This window comes from Gracilinanus agilis, chromosome 5 (genome assembly GCF_016433145.1).
Source record: "Gracilinanus agilis isolate LMUSP501 chromosome 5, AgileGrace, whole genome shotgun sequence".
In the NCBI taxonomy this organism is placed as follows: Eukaryota; Metazoa; Chordata; class Mammalia; order Didelphimorphia; family Didelphidae; genus Gracilinanus; species Gracilinanus agilis.
Window position 1 is genome coordinate 235,430,251 of NC_058134.1, and position 19,287 is coordinate 235,449,537.

Below are 19,287 nucleotides of genomic sequence, written 5' to 3' on the forward strand. Positions count from 1 at the left end.
AGAAGGAAATGGCAAACCACTCCAGTATCTTTGCCCAGAAAACTCCAAATGGGATCACAGAGAGTCAGACTTGATTAAACAACAACAAAGCAATACAAATTCCAAAGAGTTTCATGGCCTGACAAATGATCACTAACCATTCTGCTCCATTTCTAGCAGAATCATGTTTGGGATGTGCCTGATAGCAACTCATTTTAATTCAGAGGACCCTTGATTCAAATTCTGCTTCAGACCTTGGACAAATCAACCTTCTTGAGCCTCAGTTTCTTCCTCTATTAAAATGAAGGGGTTACAATTGACAAATGGTCAAAGGATATGAACAAATAGTTTTCAGATGAAGAAATCAAAGCCATAGATAATCATATAAAATGTTATGAATCCCTCTTGATTAGAGAAATGTAAATTAAAACAATGTTAAGATACCACCTCATGCCTATCAGATTGGAATATGACAGTAAAAGAAAGTGATAAATGCTGGAGAGGATATGGCAAAATTGGCACACTAATGCATTATTGGTGGAGTTGTGAACTGATTCAACCATTCTGGAGAGCAATTTGGAACTATGCCCAAAGGGCTATAAAACTGTGCCTACCCTTTGATCCTATAGTACCACTACTGGGTCTGTCTTCCAAAGAGATAATAAAAAAGGGGAAATGACCTACTTGTACAAAAATATTTATAGCACCTCTTTTTGTGATGACAAAGAATTAGAAATTGGGAAATGACTGAACAAATTGTGGTATATGTTGATGATGGAATACTATTGCATATAAGAAATGATAAGCAAAATTATTTCAGAAAAGGCCAGAAAGTTCTGCAGAAACTGATGCAGAGTGAGATAAGCAGAACCAAGAGAACATTGTACACAGTAACAGTAATAATGTATAGTGATCAACATTGAAAACTTGTACTTATACTCTCAGCAAAATGATCTGGGACAATCCCGAAAGACTTATAGTAGAGAATGCCATCTATCTCCAGAGAATGAGCTGTTAGAGTTGGATGGATGCAGATCAAAGCATACTATCTTTTACATCAGTGTATTTGTTGTTTTATTTCAGGGCTTTGGTGTGCTCTTACAAACAATGACCAAAATATGTTTTATGTGTTTTGCATGATAATAAAAATAATTTTTTTTAAATTAAGAGATTGGACCAGATGGCCTCCAAAATGCTTTTTAGCTCTACCCCAACAGTCAATGAGTCTTTCTTTGGAATAGAGAAAAATAGTTACTTTCTCGGTCTTTAAAGCCTTCCTATGGGGCAACCAGGTAGTAGAGTTGTTAGAGCACCAGTCTTAGAATAGAGAGAACCTGGATTCAAATCTGACCTCAGACACTTCTTAGCTTCATGATCCTGGACAAGTCACTTAACCCTGATTGCCTAGCCCTTGCTTCTCTTATGTCTTAGAATTGATGCTAAGACAGAAGGTAAGGGTTTAAAAAATAAATAACATACTTCCTAATCTTTTTTTTTTGCCTATCTTTCCATATTTATTTCACTTTATCCTGTCTTACTCATTCTGTGGCATTTAAAAAAAAACTGGTCATCTTAAGGTTCCCTATATACAGCATTCCATCCACCTCTGTCCTTTGTCTGGAATGAACTCCCTCCTCACCTTCCTCTCTCCTCTAGCATCCCTAGCTCCCTTCAAGATTTAGCTTAGGTGCTACCTCCCAAAGGAGGTGTAGGTAGTGTTCTCAATGTGCTCCTGAATTATTGTATTTACTCACCTGTGAATGTTGTGTCTCCAGAAAGAGGTTAAAGTCCTTGAGGGTAGGGGCTCTTTCTATGTTTGTATCGGATCTTGGTTGACTTAGTGTAACACAACTTGGAATGTGATTAATAAATGCTGGCTTGATCAGATTGCACAGGAGTTATGGTGCTCTCTATCACCTTAGTTCAGAGCCCCCATCACCTCTCACAGGAAGTATTACAATAGCTTCCTAATGAGCCGATATTGCCTCCCTTCTCTTGTTTCTGAAGTGTATCACACAAATGCCAAAATGGTCTTCCTAATGCGTTGATCTGACTACGCCCCTTCTTTGTTCACCTACTATGTGGCGGGCTCTATACTAAGTGCTGGGGATATAGAGACAAAAGCCAATTTCTGCCCTTGAGAAACTCACAATCTAATGAGGATGTCCCTCTGTTGAGGGAAATTTCCTTTCTGGAGATTCTTATATTTATGAAATTCCAAGTGTAGATCTCCAGAAAAATGTTCATAATAATCATCTGAGGGTTAGTGGCAGACCAACAAATGGATTTCTTAAGCCTCAACAATTCATTAAGCCTTAAGAAGTGGACAGGATTTGCATTCTGTCCAGGCAGAGGGAATTATCAACCAGAACAGGTATCCTGGGAATAGAGCCAGTTAGGATGGAAGCATCTGGTGTTCAAATAACAGCTGGATGGTAGAACAGCCACTTGTGGGACTCTCCTGTGGAACATGCATGTCCTTTAGGGCCATGATTGGCTAATGCTTGAAATGGAGTAGTTCACCAATATGGGGAGCTCCCAAATGAGATAACTTTATCAATGGAAGCTGACACCCTCTCAACAACTTAGTCTCAGAGGGTGGCTAGAATCTGGGGAAAGTAAAGGTCACCCAGCCAAGATGGCAGGGGTGAGACTTGAACTGAGATCATTTTACTCTGAGGCTGACTCTCTTATCCCAGGCTCTCTCTTAGGTTTCTCTGTGTTTCAGTGATAAAAGTCTGTTTCCTTTGTGTGTCTCTGGGCAAGTCACTTCACCTGTTTGCCTCAGTTTGCTCATCTATAAAATAGGAATAATAATAGTACCAACAAGATCCAATGAAATCATAATTGCAAAGCGCTTAGCACAAGACCTGGCCCACAGTATAAATATATAACAGATAAATAAATAAATAGAAACGTTAGCTTTTTTTTTCCTTGACAGAGTGAGAAGACGTCACCATGGGATCAAGCTTATTACCAGTAAAACTGACCATCTCGAAAGAAGAAGAGAGGCTAAGAGGTATTTTATTCATTCCACATGGAATGGCTGGAGTAGCTGCCTGCCTACTCTGTGCCAGTCCTAGTGCCAGTGTCAGGGAGCTAAAGTCACAAGTGAGGGATGAGTTAATGAATTAGTTGACTAATGAACAGTATTAAGTACCTGGGCTATACCAGGCACTGCTTAGGTGATCAGGTTAGAGAGACAAAAATGAAACAGAACCTGGCCTCAAAGAGCTTGCCTTTCTATGGCATTAATGTGATGTGCCTAGAACTGTGCTCATTTAAAACATGACTTTTTACTGACATTTAATTTAGATTTAGGTCATTGGGCAGAAGTCCTCTCACCTCCATTAAAAACAAGCGAACCAACTTGAAAGCCACGGAGGGTGGGGGGGGGAGGTGAATTCCATATTCTTTCCCTTTTGAAACTCAGGGAACTTAATTATTCATGGTAATGTAATGAGGAAATGCAGAGTCAGCTTGGTGTAGCACCTACTATGTGCCAGGCACTGTACTAAGTGCTTTACAAATGTTGTTTCATTTGATTCTCATAGCAGCCCTGGGCAGTAAGAGCTATCATTATCCCCATTTTACGGATGAGTCAGAGGGAGGTGAAGTGACTTTCCCAAAGTCACACAGCTAGTCTGAAGCTAAATTAGAACTTGGGACTCTCTGACTCCAGGCCCAATGCTCTGTGAACTGTGGCTCCACATAGCTGCCTCCACCTAAAGAAGAATCTTGCCTATGAAACATTCTGCCTTTACAACTTTGAGCAGCTGCCAAAGCTCTCATTGTTCTGGGCACCTCTCTAAAGCTTTCAAATCCAGAGAAGGTGCCAAACTGCTCTGACAGAGTTCCCTAGATCCATGAAGCCAGAAATCCAGGCCTCTTCCTACCACCAGTAAGCAACAGAAAGATCGATGAATAGATAGATTGGTAGATAGACAGATAGATAGATAGATAGATAGATAGATAGATAGATAGATAGATAGATGGATGGATGGATGGATGGATGGATGGATGGATGGATGGATGGATGGACGGACAGACGGACAGACAGACCACTTCTATGTTTTTAAGAGGCAGCATGGTATAGTGGGAAAAGCACTGGACTTGGAATCACTTCCTAGTGATATGACCTTGAACAAGTCATTTCATCTCGATCAACCTCAGTTTCCTTTTCTGTAAAATAATGGGACTGGATTCTGTGGACTTTGAATTCCTTTTCAGACCCAAGCCTACAATCTTGTGATCATTAATGCCCTGAGAGTTTTTCCTGGGATTCTGGCTCAGTAGCTAAAACATTTTAAAATTTAAAATTTAAAAGCATTTTAAGAATATTTGTCTTCTCTAAATATTTAAGTGGAAAAGAAAATGTGTCCAGCTACAGGAGAGTCACTTAGTTTGTCTGGACCTCAGTTTACTCATCTGAAAAAGAAGTTGGACTATGATTCTCCAGCTTTAAATCTACAGTCTTATCATTCTATTATGAGCATAGCCTTTTATCATGGGTTAAAATTAAAGCTCCCATTTAAAATATAAATCACCCCACCCCCATTTTATTTCTCAGGAAAGCAGTGACCCCTGGTGGAAATTCATGAAAACTGCCCCACCAGTCTCCTGACCTGGAGCTCTTTCTGCCAGGTCACTTTGCCCTCTGGTTAGTGGCTGGACTGGAAGAAGAGAAGTCAGGAAAGGGCTAGAGCTTCAGTATTTCTCAGGAACCCAGGAAGAAGGAAAGCAAATGGACCACAGGCAGCCACAAAAGCAACTAGGTTTAGAGTGGATAGGAGCCTGGAGTCTGAGTTCAAATCTAGCCAGAGACAATTACTAGCAGTGTAACCCAGGACAAATCACTTAACCTCTGTTTGCCTCAGTTTCCTCAGATGCAAAATGGGGATAAAAACAGCACCTATCTCCCAGGGCTGCTGAGAGGATTAAATGAGATAACATTCATAAAGCACTTAGCACAGTGCCTGGCACATAGTAGTAAATTAGTAAATACTTATTCTATGTTGTGACACTAGAGAGCCAGGGACAGCAGGAAGGGGGCCAGGCTTGGAAGGAAAACTTCACAGACTTTACATTTTGACTAGAGTTACCCTGTCTATGGCCTCTAGATTGAATAATGACTAAAGTAGACTGCATGTTTGGGGCTGGGGGGGGTCTTTTGTTTGTTTTTAAATAATATTCCCCCCCCAGTTACATATAAAAATAGTTTTTTAAATATTTATTTTTTATTTAAAATTTTTCATTTTATTTTTAAAAATAGTTTTCCATGTTTCCATGATTCATTTTCTTTTCCTCCCCTCTTCCCTCCCCTCTCCCAGATCCAATAATTAATTCCACTGGATTGTACAAATGATATAATTTAATGCCTATTTCTTTATTTCCATATTTATTTTCTTTAAAATCTTGAGTTCCAAATTCTCTCCTTCCCATCTCCTCTCTCCCCTCCCTGAGATGGTAAGCAATCTAGGAAGGATTTTACATGATAGGCTGCATATTGGGTATAAAGATGACCCTGAAAATAGATTTTCCTTTCCCCAGCGGAAAAGTTAAAGAAAGCCAAAAGAGAAAGCACCATGCCATATACGTACTACTTAGAAGATATATTTCTCTTCAAACAAAAAGAAGCCGAAGAAAAGGAAAAGGTCAGTATTTCCAACTAGGACAACGGACAATGGTTAATCCAATGAACACCTAAAGATTATCTGACAGTGAGACTTTTACGGATATATGATTTATGATGAGGCGCTGTATTATGAATGAAAATGGCAAAGACCACTAAGTGTTTATTATGGATCTTATGTGGTGGTAAGACCTGGAAATACTGCCCTTGGAGAGCTTACATTCTAATGGGGGAGTAGCCTCCAATACTAAAGCTCCTATGGTTTGCATATAGCAGGGTATCATCTGAATTTTGGTATGGATGATCAGAAAAGATGGGATGGCCAGCAAGCCAGGGCAGGCTGAAGAGCCCTGTTGTTACCCCAGAGCCCCCAGGACTTTAATTTTTAATTTTTAGGATTTCCAAGTTGATATTTAGATGGGGATTTTTAATTTGTTCTTTTTCTAGTTTAATTGCATTCGCAGTTGATTGACATGTTCTTTATCTTATTGCTATAAAGAGATATAAATCTCTCTAATTCCTGCTTTTGATGTATCCCATAGATTTTGGTATGTTGTCCCATTATTATCATTCTCTTTAAGAGGAGATGGGAATATGGGAAGTCCTGAATTCAAACCTGGCCTCAGACACTTCCTAGTTGTATGACCCTGAGCAAGTCATTTAACCCTGTTTATCTCAGTTCCTCATCTTTTAAAATGAACTGGAGTAGGAAATGGCAAACCACCCCAGGATCTTTGCCAGTAAAACTCTAAAGAGGTCACAAAAAGTCAGAAACTACTAAAAGAACTGAACAATAAGAAAAAATACAAAGGAATTTCCCAAACCAATGTAAGCTCCTTTAGGGCAGAGATAGTTTTCATTCTATGCCTTCATATCCACAGTGCTTAATCTGGTGCCTGGCAAATAGTAGGCACCTGATAAATAATTTTGCCCTCAATTCATTGAGTTACTATGAAGAATTATGGGGGTTTTTTGTTTTCTAATTGTATATAAATGGTTGTCTTTTGGGGCATCAAATCTGTAATTTCACTGCGGCACTGGGCACTGAAAGAGGAAATTCCCTCCACAGTGTACCCTAATTTGGAATTAGATGCAATCTGAGTAATGGGTTTCCATTTGTAAAATGAGGGAGTTGGATTCTAAAGTTCCCTTCTTCTCTAAATCCTATTACCCATAGTTTCATTTCCTTTTCTTTTTTCATCTCCCTTGCAAAGCCAGAGGTTCCCAATATACTTTTTTTGGGCAGTGTAAGACTTTGGAGAAAAAAAATCATAACAGTAGGGGCAGCTGGGTGGTTCAGTGGATTGAGAGCCAGGCCTAGAGACAGGAGGTCTTGTGTTCAAGTCTGGCCTCAGACACTTTCTAGGTGTGTGACCCTGGACAAGTCACTTAACCCTCATTGCCCAGCCCTTACCACTCTTTTGCCTCAGAATCAATACACAATATTGATTCTAAGATGGAAGGTAAGGGTTTTAAAAAAATCATAACTGTACCGCATATAAACTTCCCTCCCCACTCTGTCAGTCTTCTCCTCTCCCTTTTCATCCCCTTCTTTCTTCTCTCTCATCTCCTTCCCCTCTCTCTACCATCTCCCTTTCTCTCCTCTTATGTCCAATCTTCATTAAAATTAAGATTTTTATTTACAACTTTACTCAGGTTTTAATTAGAAACTCAGTCTACAATGCCAATTATGCAGATATCAAAGAAGGATGATAGAGCCTTAGAGTTGGAAGACACCTTAGAATTCATCTAGTCCTAAACCTTCTCTTTACAGATGAAGAAATTAGGGCAAACAGAGTTAACTGACTTGCTCAAGATCATGGATGTCTGAGGCTGGTAGTTAAATCTAGGTTCTCTGACTCCAAATGCAAATCTTTCTGTAACATCGTGATGCATAATTTATTTCATTTACAAAAAAATTATGATGCATACATGGACTAACAGAAGCCTTAATGATAAAGGGTAGGGCAATAAGATGGCTCCATATTGCATAGAGTGCCAGACCTGGAGTCGGGAAGACTCATCTTCCAAAGTTCAAATCTGACTTCAGATACTTCATAGCTATGTGTTCCTAGGCAAGTCATCTCACCTTGTTTGCCTCAGTTTTCTCATCTGTAAAATGAGCTAGCAAAGAAAATGACAAATCAATATCTTTGCCAAGAAAGCCCCCAAGAATCACAAAGAGTCAGAAGACTGAAAATGACTGAACAACAAATAATGATAAAGGAGCAAAGAATACATTTCAGCCATGTGTGCCCGTTGCTTCCAAACAGTAATGCATTACTTTAGAAAATCTTACTTAATTTTCTATGTGTGCAGGTAAAATGTTTGAACCGAAAAAGGAAAGTAAGCGAAAAAACTACTTTTTCATCCAGAATGAAGAATCGATCACATCTGGCGGAAATAAACATCCCCATTGAATCAGCTGCTCGTGAAATGGGACTAGATTCTACTCTCATCCTCAGCTTTGTAGACAGTGAGTACAAATCACACTGGATTTGCATGGTATTCCTTTTATTAAATCATTCATTTAGTAATAGCCATTTGTAGGCTGCTGAATGTTTAATAACCAGCTTTTTGGGGGTGGGGAAGATGAATGCAGGTCACATTTTAAAAGTTTCATCTGCATTGCTAACATTTTCACCATCCCTTTTTGAAGTCTAGACCAGCCATCAACCATCAATTGCCTCTGGCTGAGGTTAATAGTTTGCTGACCCCCAGCCTAGACAATCATGAAAACAATAAGTCGAGCCCTGATGATTTCTGAGGTGTAAATACTCGGGCTGAAAATTTAATAATCGCTGACATGAGCCATTTATAGCTGGCTTCAGTATACCTCCTGTTATGGCTCAGGATGTCTCAAATAAGGCTCTGGAGCATCTTCCCATACTAATAATGGCAGCTAGGTGATGCTGTGTATAGAGTTCTGCTCTTGAAGGCAGGAAGAACCATATTCAAATCCAGACTCACATACTAACTGTGTGACTCTGGACAAGTCATTTAATTTCTCTAAGCCTCAAGTGTGAAATGGGGATAACAGTACCTACTTCCCAAGGCTAGTATGAGGATTGAATGAAATAATATTTGTAAAGTGCTCTGCAAACATTTTCAATTCAATTCAATTTAACAACCTTTTTTTCTAAAACCCTTCTACCTTAGAATCAATACTAAGGGCTAGGTATTAGGGGTTGAGTGACTCACGCAGGATCACCCAGCTGAGAAGTATCTGAGACCAGATTTGAACCCAGGACCTCCCATCTCTAGACCTGGCTCTCAATCTACTGAGCCACCCAGCTGCCCCCAAACATTTATTTTATTAAAGCACCTACTATGTTCCAGTTACTGTGCTAAGCTCTGCAGACATAAAAAAAAGGGGCAAAAGATAGGCGCTCCCCTCAAGGAGTTTACAGTCTAACAGATTAAATACTAAATAAATGCAACTATTATATTAGCTCATAGAAAAAGACATGTTATTCAGAGATAGTATGTAATATTATGTAATGGAAGGTGGTATTTCTTTGTCCAGACTTTTTACTTCATTCGTGTAGGGGACTTGATGTAGAGACATGCACATGCACCCCTTGTCTAAGAATGATGATGATTCTGACAGTAATGATGGTGATGGTGACGATGATGGAGATGGTGATGATGATAATAGTATTTCGGATTACTTTAATGTTTATAAGGTGCTTTACAAATGTTATTTCATTTTATCTATAATGTAGAACCTTAGAAAGTTGCTTCTGGCATTAGCTGATAAACTTGCTTGCAGTTCTATATCAGGGATGTGTCTGAATCACTACTGGAACCCACGTCTTCCTGACTCCAAAACCAGTCGTCTTTCCCCTGCACCATGCAGTAGAGATCAATGAAGATGAAATGGGTGGAAAATGGGAGACAGTTTATTTTAAGTAAGGAAAGTAGAGAGTATAAGTTCCCACTCTGCTCATGAAGAGGAATACACATTTAAAACAGCACAATGATTTAAAAATATTACAAGAAAGAGAAACTTCGGTCAATCTAAAAAGGTTCAAAAAGGTAGCAAAACCTTCCATGTGAATTACTTGGAACGTTGGCTTCGCTAGATAATCAGTAACTCATACTAAAAGGATTAATATTACCAGGAAGAATCAAGAGGATAAAGTTTGGTGCAGCAGATCTCGATTTAGAACCTGGATCTAGTTCCTAGTTCTGCCCTCTTTTATTGTTCAGTTGTGTCTGATTCATAGTGACCCCATTTGGAATTTTCTCAGCAAAGATACTGGAGTGCTTTGCCATTTCCTAGACAAAACACCCTCTATCAGTTCAGGGAATGGCTTCCTCAGTATTTTAGAGTCTTTGAGAATTGGACGGCTACTAAGGGTCAAAGGCAAGCTTGGAACCCAAGTTTTCCTCATTCTCTATCCATGTGTCTGTAAAACACTCTGGAGTTCTGCTAGAACCTGATTAAAATATAATTGGAAGGCAGCTGGGTGGCTCACTGGATTGAGAGCTGGGCCCACAGACAGGAAGCCCTGGATTCAAATCTGGCCTTAGATATTTCCTAGCTGTAAGACCCTGGACAAATCACTTAACCCAACTACCTAGCCTTTATCACTCTTCTGTCTTAGAATCGATATTTAGTATTGCTTCTAAAACAGAAGATAAAGATTTTTTTAAATGAAATTGGAAAATATTAATGAAATAAAAATACACTAAAAGATAGGTAATGTTACATTTTAAACCAAGTCAAGATGAGACTTGCAAAGATCTTTATGTATGGCTTAATATCCACTATTCCTATTTGAGTTTGATACCCCTCTCCTAGGATATGCTGCCTGAATTTTGGAGGTATTTAATCTTTTTTGGACTAGATATGTTGAATTCCAGTAAAGATTCAGGTAAGCAGCTATTATCTTCAGCCCAGTATAGTAAATTATCCTAGTGACTGGCTATGAGCCATCTAGAAAAGTTTAAATTGTATTTTGGCTCCCATCTTTACTGCTGACATGCCAGTGGTTGCAAAAATTCAATGAACCAAGGATCACCGATATAGCATTGTTTGTTGTTGTTGAGTCATTTCAGTCATGCCCAACTCTTTGTGATCCCATTTGGGGGTTTTCTTGGCAAAGATGCTGGAATGGCTCACCATTTCCTTCTCCAACTCATCTTACAGATGAGGAAACTGAGGGAAACAGGGTGAAGTGACTTGCCCAGGGTCACACAGCTAGAAGTGTCTGGGACCAGATTTGAACTCAGGAAGATAAATCTTTCTGATTCCATGTCCAGTACTCTATCCACTGCTCCACCTAACTTCCCTTAGCTAGGTACCTTAGAGGTCATCAACTACATTACTACATTTTATAGATGAGGAAACTAAACTTTAATGGCACATGAAGCAATCAAAATATAATGGACCTTTTTCCCTACTTTTCAGAGGAAAAAAAATGTTAGTACAAGTGAGGTGACTGATTGAAATCAGTGAAGAAGCATATGTGGGGTTGTGAACACCAAAACTGGTTCAGCATTCCTAGACTTAGAGTTAGAAAAAATGTTAGGAGCCATCAAGTCCAACCCCCTCTTCTCAGAGGGGACAAATCTGATCTCAGAGGTGATATAATCACAACCAATTGAGGTGTTTTTGAACCCAATTCTCCCTGAGCCCAAGTCTAGACCCCTGCCTGATACCCTGACAGCTGGTTCACACTTAGCATTGCCTAATTTACCTTGGATGACTCAATTCCCCTCTCTAGACTCCAATTTTTTCATCTGGAAAAGGAGGTTGGACTCAATGACCTCTAATGTTCTTTCTACTCCTTTATCTGTGATCCTATGATAGTTAAGGCTGGCATAACAGTGTTGGGCTCTGTCAAAAATAGAAATATTAATGTACTGTATTTTGATAATAAAGAATGTCCCAGATGTGGTCATGGAGAATTAGATACAACTGAAACACAATACAATGGATGAGTGCAGGTGAGAATGGAGGCATCTTCTTAGAAGGGCTGCTTCCACTTTTGATTTCGCAGCTAAGATGGTCAAGTGGTAGCCTCTCAGAAGGCAATTTAACTGAGCTCCATCCTGTGCCCCAACTTTCTGATAGGCAAGGCAAGAAGGGAAGCTGATCTCTGGACCAAGACAAGAAAACAAGTTCCAGGGTCTAGTCTGGGACTGAGTCTAAGTCCCAATTAGCACCTCCCTGTCCAGCCCAATAGAAGCTCTCATTATCTGGGACCAATGAGCAAAGATGACTCCTGTTATAGGAATGTGTGGGAAGCAGAAATACTTCAAAATAGTTCTGTCCTCTCTTTCCAGGTGAGAAATAGAATTAGACACTGGCTGTGCTGTCAGTTCCAAAGAGAATTCTGTTAATTCAGAGCCACATGTATTGTGTCAGATGTGGGGACTAATTTGGACTATCACATGTATGAATAGTAGTAATAACAGCTGCTATTTATATGATATGAGGGGCTGGATGTCAGAGTAGTTAGAGAACTCATCTTGGAGGGAAGAGACCTACAGGCAAGACCTGCCTCTGACACATATTGGCTGTGACCCTAGGTAAGTCCCTAATCTACTCTTAGACCAGAAGTATCAATGGCCCACCATGGACCAAATTAAAACATCATTTGAGAGGGCAGCTGGGTGGCTCAGTGGATTGAGAGCCATATCTAGAGCCAGGAGGTCCTGGGTTCAAATCTGGCCTCAAATACTTCCTAGCTATGTGATCCAGGGCAAGTCCCTTAACCTCCATTGCCTAGCGGTTACAGTTCTTCTGCTTTAGAATTGACACTTAGTATTGATTCTAAGATGGAAGGTAAGGGTTTTAAAAAAGTCAACGAGAAATATTTAATGTTATCGAGAAATATCATAGAGAACAAATAAAAATACAATACGTGGCTAACATTAATTTGTGATTTTCTAAGTTTCTGTTTGATGCCATCATTGTAGGGATTTCTCTAAGATTATAAATTTTTTTAAAAAAAGGTGGAAACCTGCATTAGTAGAGGGGTTTTCCTCTCCCTGGAATTCCCTGTATGAATGGAATCACAAGTCAAGTCCTCATCTTATCAAATAGATAATGCCTTAAGGTTTGTAGAGCATTATTCACATCATGTATTGTGATATTTATAAGGTATTATATATATATATATACACACATATATATATCATGTAGAATATATTACATGAAGTGTCATAATAACATAGTATGTTTATGTCATATCATATACTGCATATGATACATATTTTATGTGTAGTCTACATATTTACATGTATATGTAATAGTTTAAAAGGTTGTGTCAAATTGTAAGAGTTTTAAAAGTTGTGGTCGCCATTTATAATAATTAAAAATTAAACTATGAGTCTGTTAGTAGCTTTAGTAGCTTTATTACAGCAAAGTAGAGATAGTAAAGAGAGGGAAGTGTAGGAAAGAGATAGGGAATTGTCTAGCCTGCCACTCTTAGTCTGCTCCAAAGAAATCTGGCAAAGTTCCAGTCTCCTATCAGAAGAGTAGGAGAGTCTCAGTCTCCAGGTTTCAATCTCCAGGTAGAAGTCCGCAAAAGTCTCTTCAACCCAAGCGAGTCATCAAAGTCAAACTCCTCTTTCAGCCAGAACCCCCAATGCAGAATAAATGCTCAGCTCTTCAGTCTCGCCTGTTATAAGCCCTTTTCCCATGTCCCTTCCTGTCTCTCTGGTTTCTATTTCCTTTCACTGTGGGCTGGTCTATCTCTGCACATCTCAATGGTAAAAAGACCTCCAGGTCTCTGATTAATTAAATTAAAACAGAGGGAGGGGAAGTCCAAGTCCCTAATTAATTAAGTTAAAAAAGAACAAAGGGAGTTTAAATTCCCTTTCACATATATTATATACATATGTGATTATTACATATATATGTTTATAATATACATTATGTAATATATGTGTATTGTTAAGTCATTTTAGTGGCATCTTCATGACTCTTCATGACCTCATTTGGAGTTTTCTTGGCAAAGATACTGGAGTGGTTTTCCATTTCCTCCTCCAGTTCATTGCACAGATGAGGAAATCACGACAAACAGCAATTAAGTGACTTTCCCAGGGTCACACAAATAGTAAGCCAGATTTGAATTTAGGGAGATGAGTGTTCCTGAATCCAGGCTTGGTACTCTGTCCACTATATCACCTAGCTAAGCTATCCTATTTAATTTACATATGTACATATAAATTATTGATAATATTAATTTGTGGTTTTCCAAGTTTCTGTTTGACACCATCATTTTAGGTACTTCTCTAAGATTACAAATTTTAGAAAAGGTAGAAACTGGCATTAGTAGAGTAGTAGAACATACATATACACACATATTTATAGATTTTATATGTATGTATACCATGCATAAAACACACATATATACATCTATAGACACACATACATGCATATATATAATATAAATATAAACCTTAAAACATGATCTAAATGACAGCTAGATAAAGCGCTGTATTGTCTATCTATATGTCATATCTATCAGCAATCTCAGTTGAGTCTCATAATAATCTCATGAAATAGATGGCATTGATCTCTTCATTTAACAGACTATTGACTTCCAGAATCAGACACGGAGCTTGAAAGGTATCACAAGCGAGACTTGGACAAAGGTTCTCCTGAACCCAAGGCCAGTCCCCATCCCCTAGACCAGTGATAGTGAACCTGTGGCATGGGTGCCAGATTTGGCACATAGAGCTCTCTCTATGAGCACTCAACCACCCCCATCCCCCAGAGTTTGTTACTAGAAGAACAGAGGGACTTGGGCAGAGCTGCTCCTCTCCCCCTCTCCACCATCCCTGATGATATTTTTTCACACTCCCCTCCCCTCTGCCCAGGAGCCCAATGGGAGCACTTCCTCCCTCCCCTGTCTGGGGTGAGGGGGTGGCTCACATGTGGCATGAGGGTGTAGTTTGGGCACTTAGTCTCTAAAAGGTTCACCATCACTGCCTTGGACCATGCTGCTTATTAGATTATAAATGTAAAATACACTGAATACAATAACACCATATTTTAAATCTATTTCTCTGTATCTTTGTATGTATGTGTATCCACACTGATAGGGACAAAATAAATCCAAAGTCATTTCCAAGGGGGAGGCCAGTTGCTGGAGGAGGGAGGTAGGAACAAGCTTAATGGGACTAGAGCTGAATCTTTAAGGACACTAAGAATTCTAAGAGGTAGAGGGAAGGAGGAAGAAAGTTCCAGGCTGGCTAAGTCTGGCTGTCAGGAGACAAGAGGAGGTAGAAAAGTATGTGAGGAGAATAAGAGAGCAGGTTTGTCTGGACCCCAGGAAGTCCTCTATAATAAAATGGGAAAGGTGGGTTGGAGAGACACATGTTGGGTTGGGGGAGAAAGAGGAGAGACAGAGACAGAGACAGAGATACAAAGAAACACAAAGACAGAGGCGCATGGAGGGGGAGAGAAGGAAGAGAGAAACACAGATACAAAAAAACACAAAGAGACACACATGGGGTACTGGGAGAAAGAGAAGAGAGAGACAAAGATACAAAGAAACACAAAGATGGGCATGGAGGGGGGAGAAAGAAGAGAGAGACAAAAACAAAGATAGAGAGCTAGACAGAGAGAATGAGAAAACACTCCCAGATGGACTAAGGGGAGGTCTCTCTAATTATAGCTGCTCTCCAAGAACATCTACTAAAATTGTAGAATTATTTGGCGTTGGTCATTTGAAGCCCTCCTCCACTACATGCTGGAAGCCTGCCAGTGTTGGGTTGGGGCTCCCCCTATAGCTACCAAACTCAATTTCCTCTTTCAATTGCCTTAATTGTTAGGAGGGAAGTTTTTCCATTCTTTAAAAGCTTAATCTTCCCTCTACAACCTCATTTACTAATTCTAGGTTCACCCTCTGGAGACAAGCAAAACAAATCCAACTCTTTGTCAAGAGAGGTTCTATGTCAGTGGTTCCCAAACTTTTTTGGCCTACCGTCCCCTTTCCAGAAAAAATATTACTTAGTGCTCCCTGGAAATTATGAAACTATTTATTGAACTCAGAATAGAATGCAATACAAAAAAAAGTGTGGCCATCACCGCTTTCCTGGATTGCTGCAGCACCCACCAGGGGGGGTGGTAGCACCCACTTTGGGAATCACTGTCTATATGATAGCATGAATCATGTACTGGGTTCAAATCCTGCCTTAGAATTTTAGAATTTCTTCATTGTTTTGAAGAGCCAATTTCTTTTTCTGTAAAATGGGGGAAATAATAGCATCTCTCTATTAGGTTACAAGTAATGAGTAACCAACATTTATGTGGTACTTTAAGGTTTGCAAAATTTATGTCTTAATTGATCTTTACATCCACCCAGGAAGGGGAGGTTCTATTGTTATCCTTGTTTTACATATGGGGAAATTGAGACACAAAGAGAATTAAATGAATTGCCCACAGCCACTTAACTAGTAAATATTTGAGATAGAGTTGAATCCAAGTCTGGCAATCTATACACCACATCACTTAGCTTTCTCAAATGAGAAACTTAGTCTTTCTATAGCCTTAAAGCAATATATTTTTTTAACCCTTACTTTCTGTCTTAGAATCAATACTGCATATTGGTTCTAAAGCAGAGGAGTGGTAAGGGCTAGGCAATGGGAGATAAATGACTTGCCCAGGGTCACATAGCTAAGAAGTGTCTGAGACCAGATTTGAACCCAAAATCTCCCATCTCCAGGCCTGGCTACCTACTGTAAAGCATTATGATCCTTGAAGTTTTGGGGGATAGCAATCACACATTCTTCTGTTTTTCAGTCAAGGACAGAGTGGCCCTATGAAGAAATCATTCTAATGCTCATTTTTTGCAGCATTTTACCTTCACTCCCAGAGTTTTTAGAGTTGTTTGTGTGAGGCAATTATCTTGGAGGCTCCCTGACTTTTTTTGGGGGGGCTATCATTTCAAAGTTAACTCAGGAAGGACCCAATATTGAAAAAACTGCCAATGATTTGTTTTTCAGTACATTGATGACTAAGAAATGGACCTTTTTTGTTGTTTCTAATCAATCACTAAATTGTCAAGACAGATATCAGCATGTTAGTATTGAAAGAACCCTAGATGCAAAGTCAGAAGAGCTGGGTTTTCTCATTCCAGATACTGATATTTACTAGCTTTTTGAACTTGGATTTTCATTTCCTCATCTTAAAAATGGACCATTTTTGGGGGGTGTGGGTGGGTGTGGAATGAACCAGACAGGGCAACTAGGTGGCTCAGTGGACAGAGCGCAAAGCCTGGAGACAAGAGGTCCTAGGATCAAATCTAAATTCAGATACTTCCTAGCTGTGTGACCCTAAGCAAATCATTTAACCCCCATTGTCTAGCCCTTACTACTTGGAATTGATACTTAGTATGAAATATTGAGTTATCAATTCTGAGACAGAAGGTAAGGGTTAAAAAAATGAATCTGATGGCATCTGAAATTCTTCTCCACTCTAAATCTATGATTAATTAATGAACTGGAGGGATTCCATGTGAACTGAATGACCTCCAGGAACTGATGCAGAGTGAAAGGAGCAGAACCAGGAGAACTTTATACACAGAGACTGATACATTGTGGTAAAATCAAATATAATGGACTTCTGTACTAGCAGCAATGCAATGATCCAGGACAACTCTGAGGGACTTATGAGAAAGAACACTATCCACATCCAGAGAAAGAACTGTGGGAGTAGAAAAACAAAAGAAAAACAACTGCTTGATCACATGGTTCGATGGGGATATGATTGGAGATGTAGACTCTAAATGATCACTCTATTGCAAATATCAATAATATGGAAATGGGTCTTGATCAATGACACATGTAAAACCCAGTGGAATTACTCATTGGCTACTAGAGGAGGATGGGAGGAGGGGAAAGAAAGAACATCAATCATGTAACCATGGAAAAATATTCTAAATAAATAAATATATTTCAAAATAATAAAATGAAAAATAAATCTATGATTAATATTTCTTCAACAAACTAGTCCAACCTTAAAGTCCATCTCATTGGTGTATAAATTCATCAGGATCATTCTCATTATTAAGTTTTTGAGAATTTAAAGGGGGAGGAAATGACATGTAAGTATTTAAAGAAAGTAATAAGTTTAGAGGCAACTAAATGGCTCAGTGGATTAAGAGCCAAGCCCAAAGATGGGAGGTTCTGGGTTCAAATGTGACTTCAGACACTTGATTCTAAGACAAAAGATAAGGGTGTTTTTTTCTAAAGGTAAAAAGTTTATTAAACACTTGGATAAATACAGGTATTAGGTATACTGAATATATATATATAAATATATATATATATATANAATCATTTGATTTGTGAAATTATGGCTGCAAACTAAGCGCATGCTTTTTTTTTTTAAACCCTCACCTTCTATCTTAGAATCAATACTGTGAATTGGTTCCAAGGCAGAAAAGTGGTAAGTGCTAGGGAGTTGGGATTAAGTAACTTCCCCAGTCACATAACTAAGAAGTATCTGAGGCCATATTTGAACTCAGGACTTCCTATCTCTGGGTTTGGTTCTCAATCCACTGATTCACCTAGTTATCCCCATTATATTTTTTAAATTAAACTTTTATTAAAATGTAATATTATATGTTTATTATAAATTTATATATAAATATATTTTAAAATAAAAGTAAAAATAAAAATATAATTTTAATTAAGCTTTAATATTATATATTGTAGGTATATAATATTAAATTTTAACAAAATTTAATTTATATTATTTTATATCATATGTTTTATAAACTAATATATTATTTCATACATATTTTATATTATATAATATAATTTTAAACTGAAAATATATATGTATATATGAATATAGGCCATTTAATTTTGATTTTTATCTTTTATAATTATGATTTTTTAATGCCATAAAGTTCCTATCCAGAGCTCCTAGAAATACAAGTGGGCTGTAGCAATGAAGAAAAAAGATGTCCCAACCCCAAGCTGCATTTTGTCCTCCAAATAGCCCACTCTAATTCTGCTGAAAAATTCCCAGCCAAAATTGGATTCAAGCAATGTGACCTCTCTCCACCCTTCTCCACTCCTATTCTTGAGGGAACTAGCTGGTACAGTCTATAGACTGCTGGACTGGGAGTCAGGAAAGCCTGAGTTCAAATGCTACCTTTCAGTTACTTATTAGCTGTTTGACCTCCCTGTGATTTGCCCACTCTTAGCTTCCACTTCCTCATCTGGAAAATAGAGATAATATTAGCAGCTGGCTAACATGAGTTATTGTGAGGATCAAGTGAGCTAATATATGTAAAGTTTGTTTTCAGACTTTTAAGAATGGTTATTATTATAATTATTATAAGATTGAAACCTATTCAGAAGAGAAATAGATTCCTCTGAAGCTACAAGCAAGGTAGTTTCCTTATGTTGCCTTTAATATCAGAAATTGGAAATGTTGGTGCCAGAGCCCCTGGTAGTAACTGTAATAAGAGAGAGAATACTCAGGAGTGTGAACTTTAGGAAATGTACAGCTGGCATTAACATATAACTTGGCGCTGAACAGGGCAACTACGTGGCACAGAACATAGAGCACTGGGTGGGAATCAGGAAGGTCTGAGTTCAAATGTGACCTCAGACACTAGCTGCATGACCCTGGGCAAGTCACTTAACCCTGTTTACCTTAGCTTTCTCAACTATATAAAGAGCTGGAGAAGAAAATGGCA

General features: G+C 38.7%; 1 protein-coding gene across 1 annotated transcript in view; it reads left to right on the forward strand.

The window, feature by feature from the left end:
- Positions 1–2,937: 2,937 nt before the first annotated feature.
- Positions 2,938–19,287, forward strand: part of CCDC38 (coiled-coil domain containing 38) — a 44,598-nt gene continuing 28,248 nt past the window's right edge. Inside the window, exons 1-5 of the mRNA XM_044679162.1 lie at positions 2,938–2,998; positions 3,313–3,314; positions 5,514–5,633; positions 7,931–8,087; positions 9,176–9,297. Coding sequence (XP_044535097.1) covers positions 2,938–2,998; positions 3,313–3,314; positions 5,514–5,633; positions 7,931–8,087; positions 9,176–9,297 — 462 coding nt within the window. The remainder of the gene's footprint in view (positions 2,999–3,312; positions 3,315–5,513; positions 5,634–7,930; positions 8,088–9,175; positions 9,298–19,287) is intronic.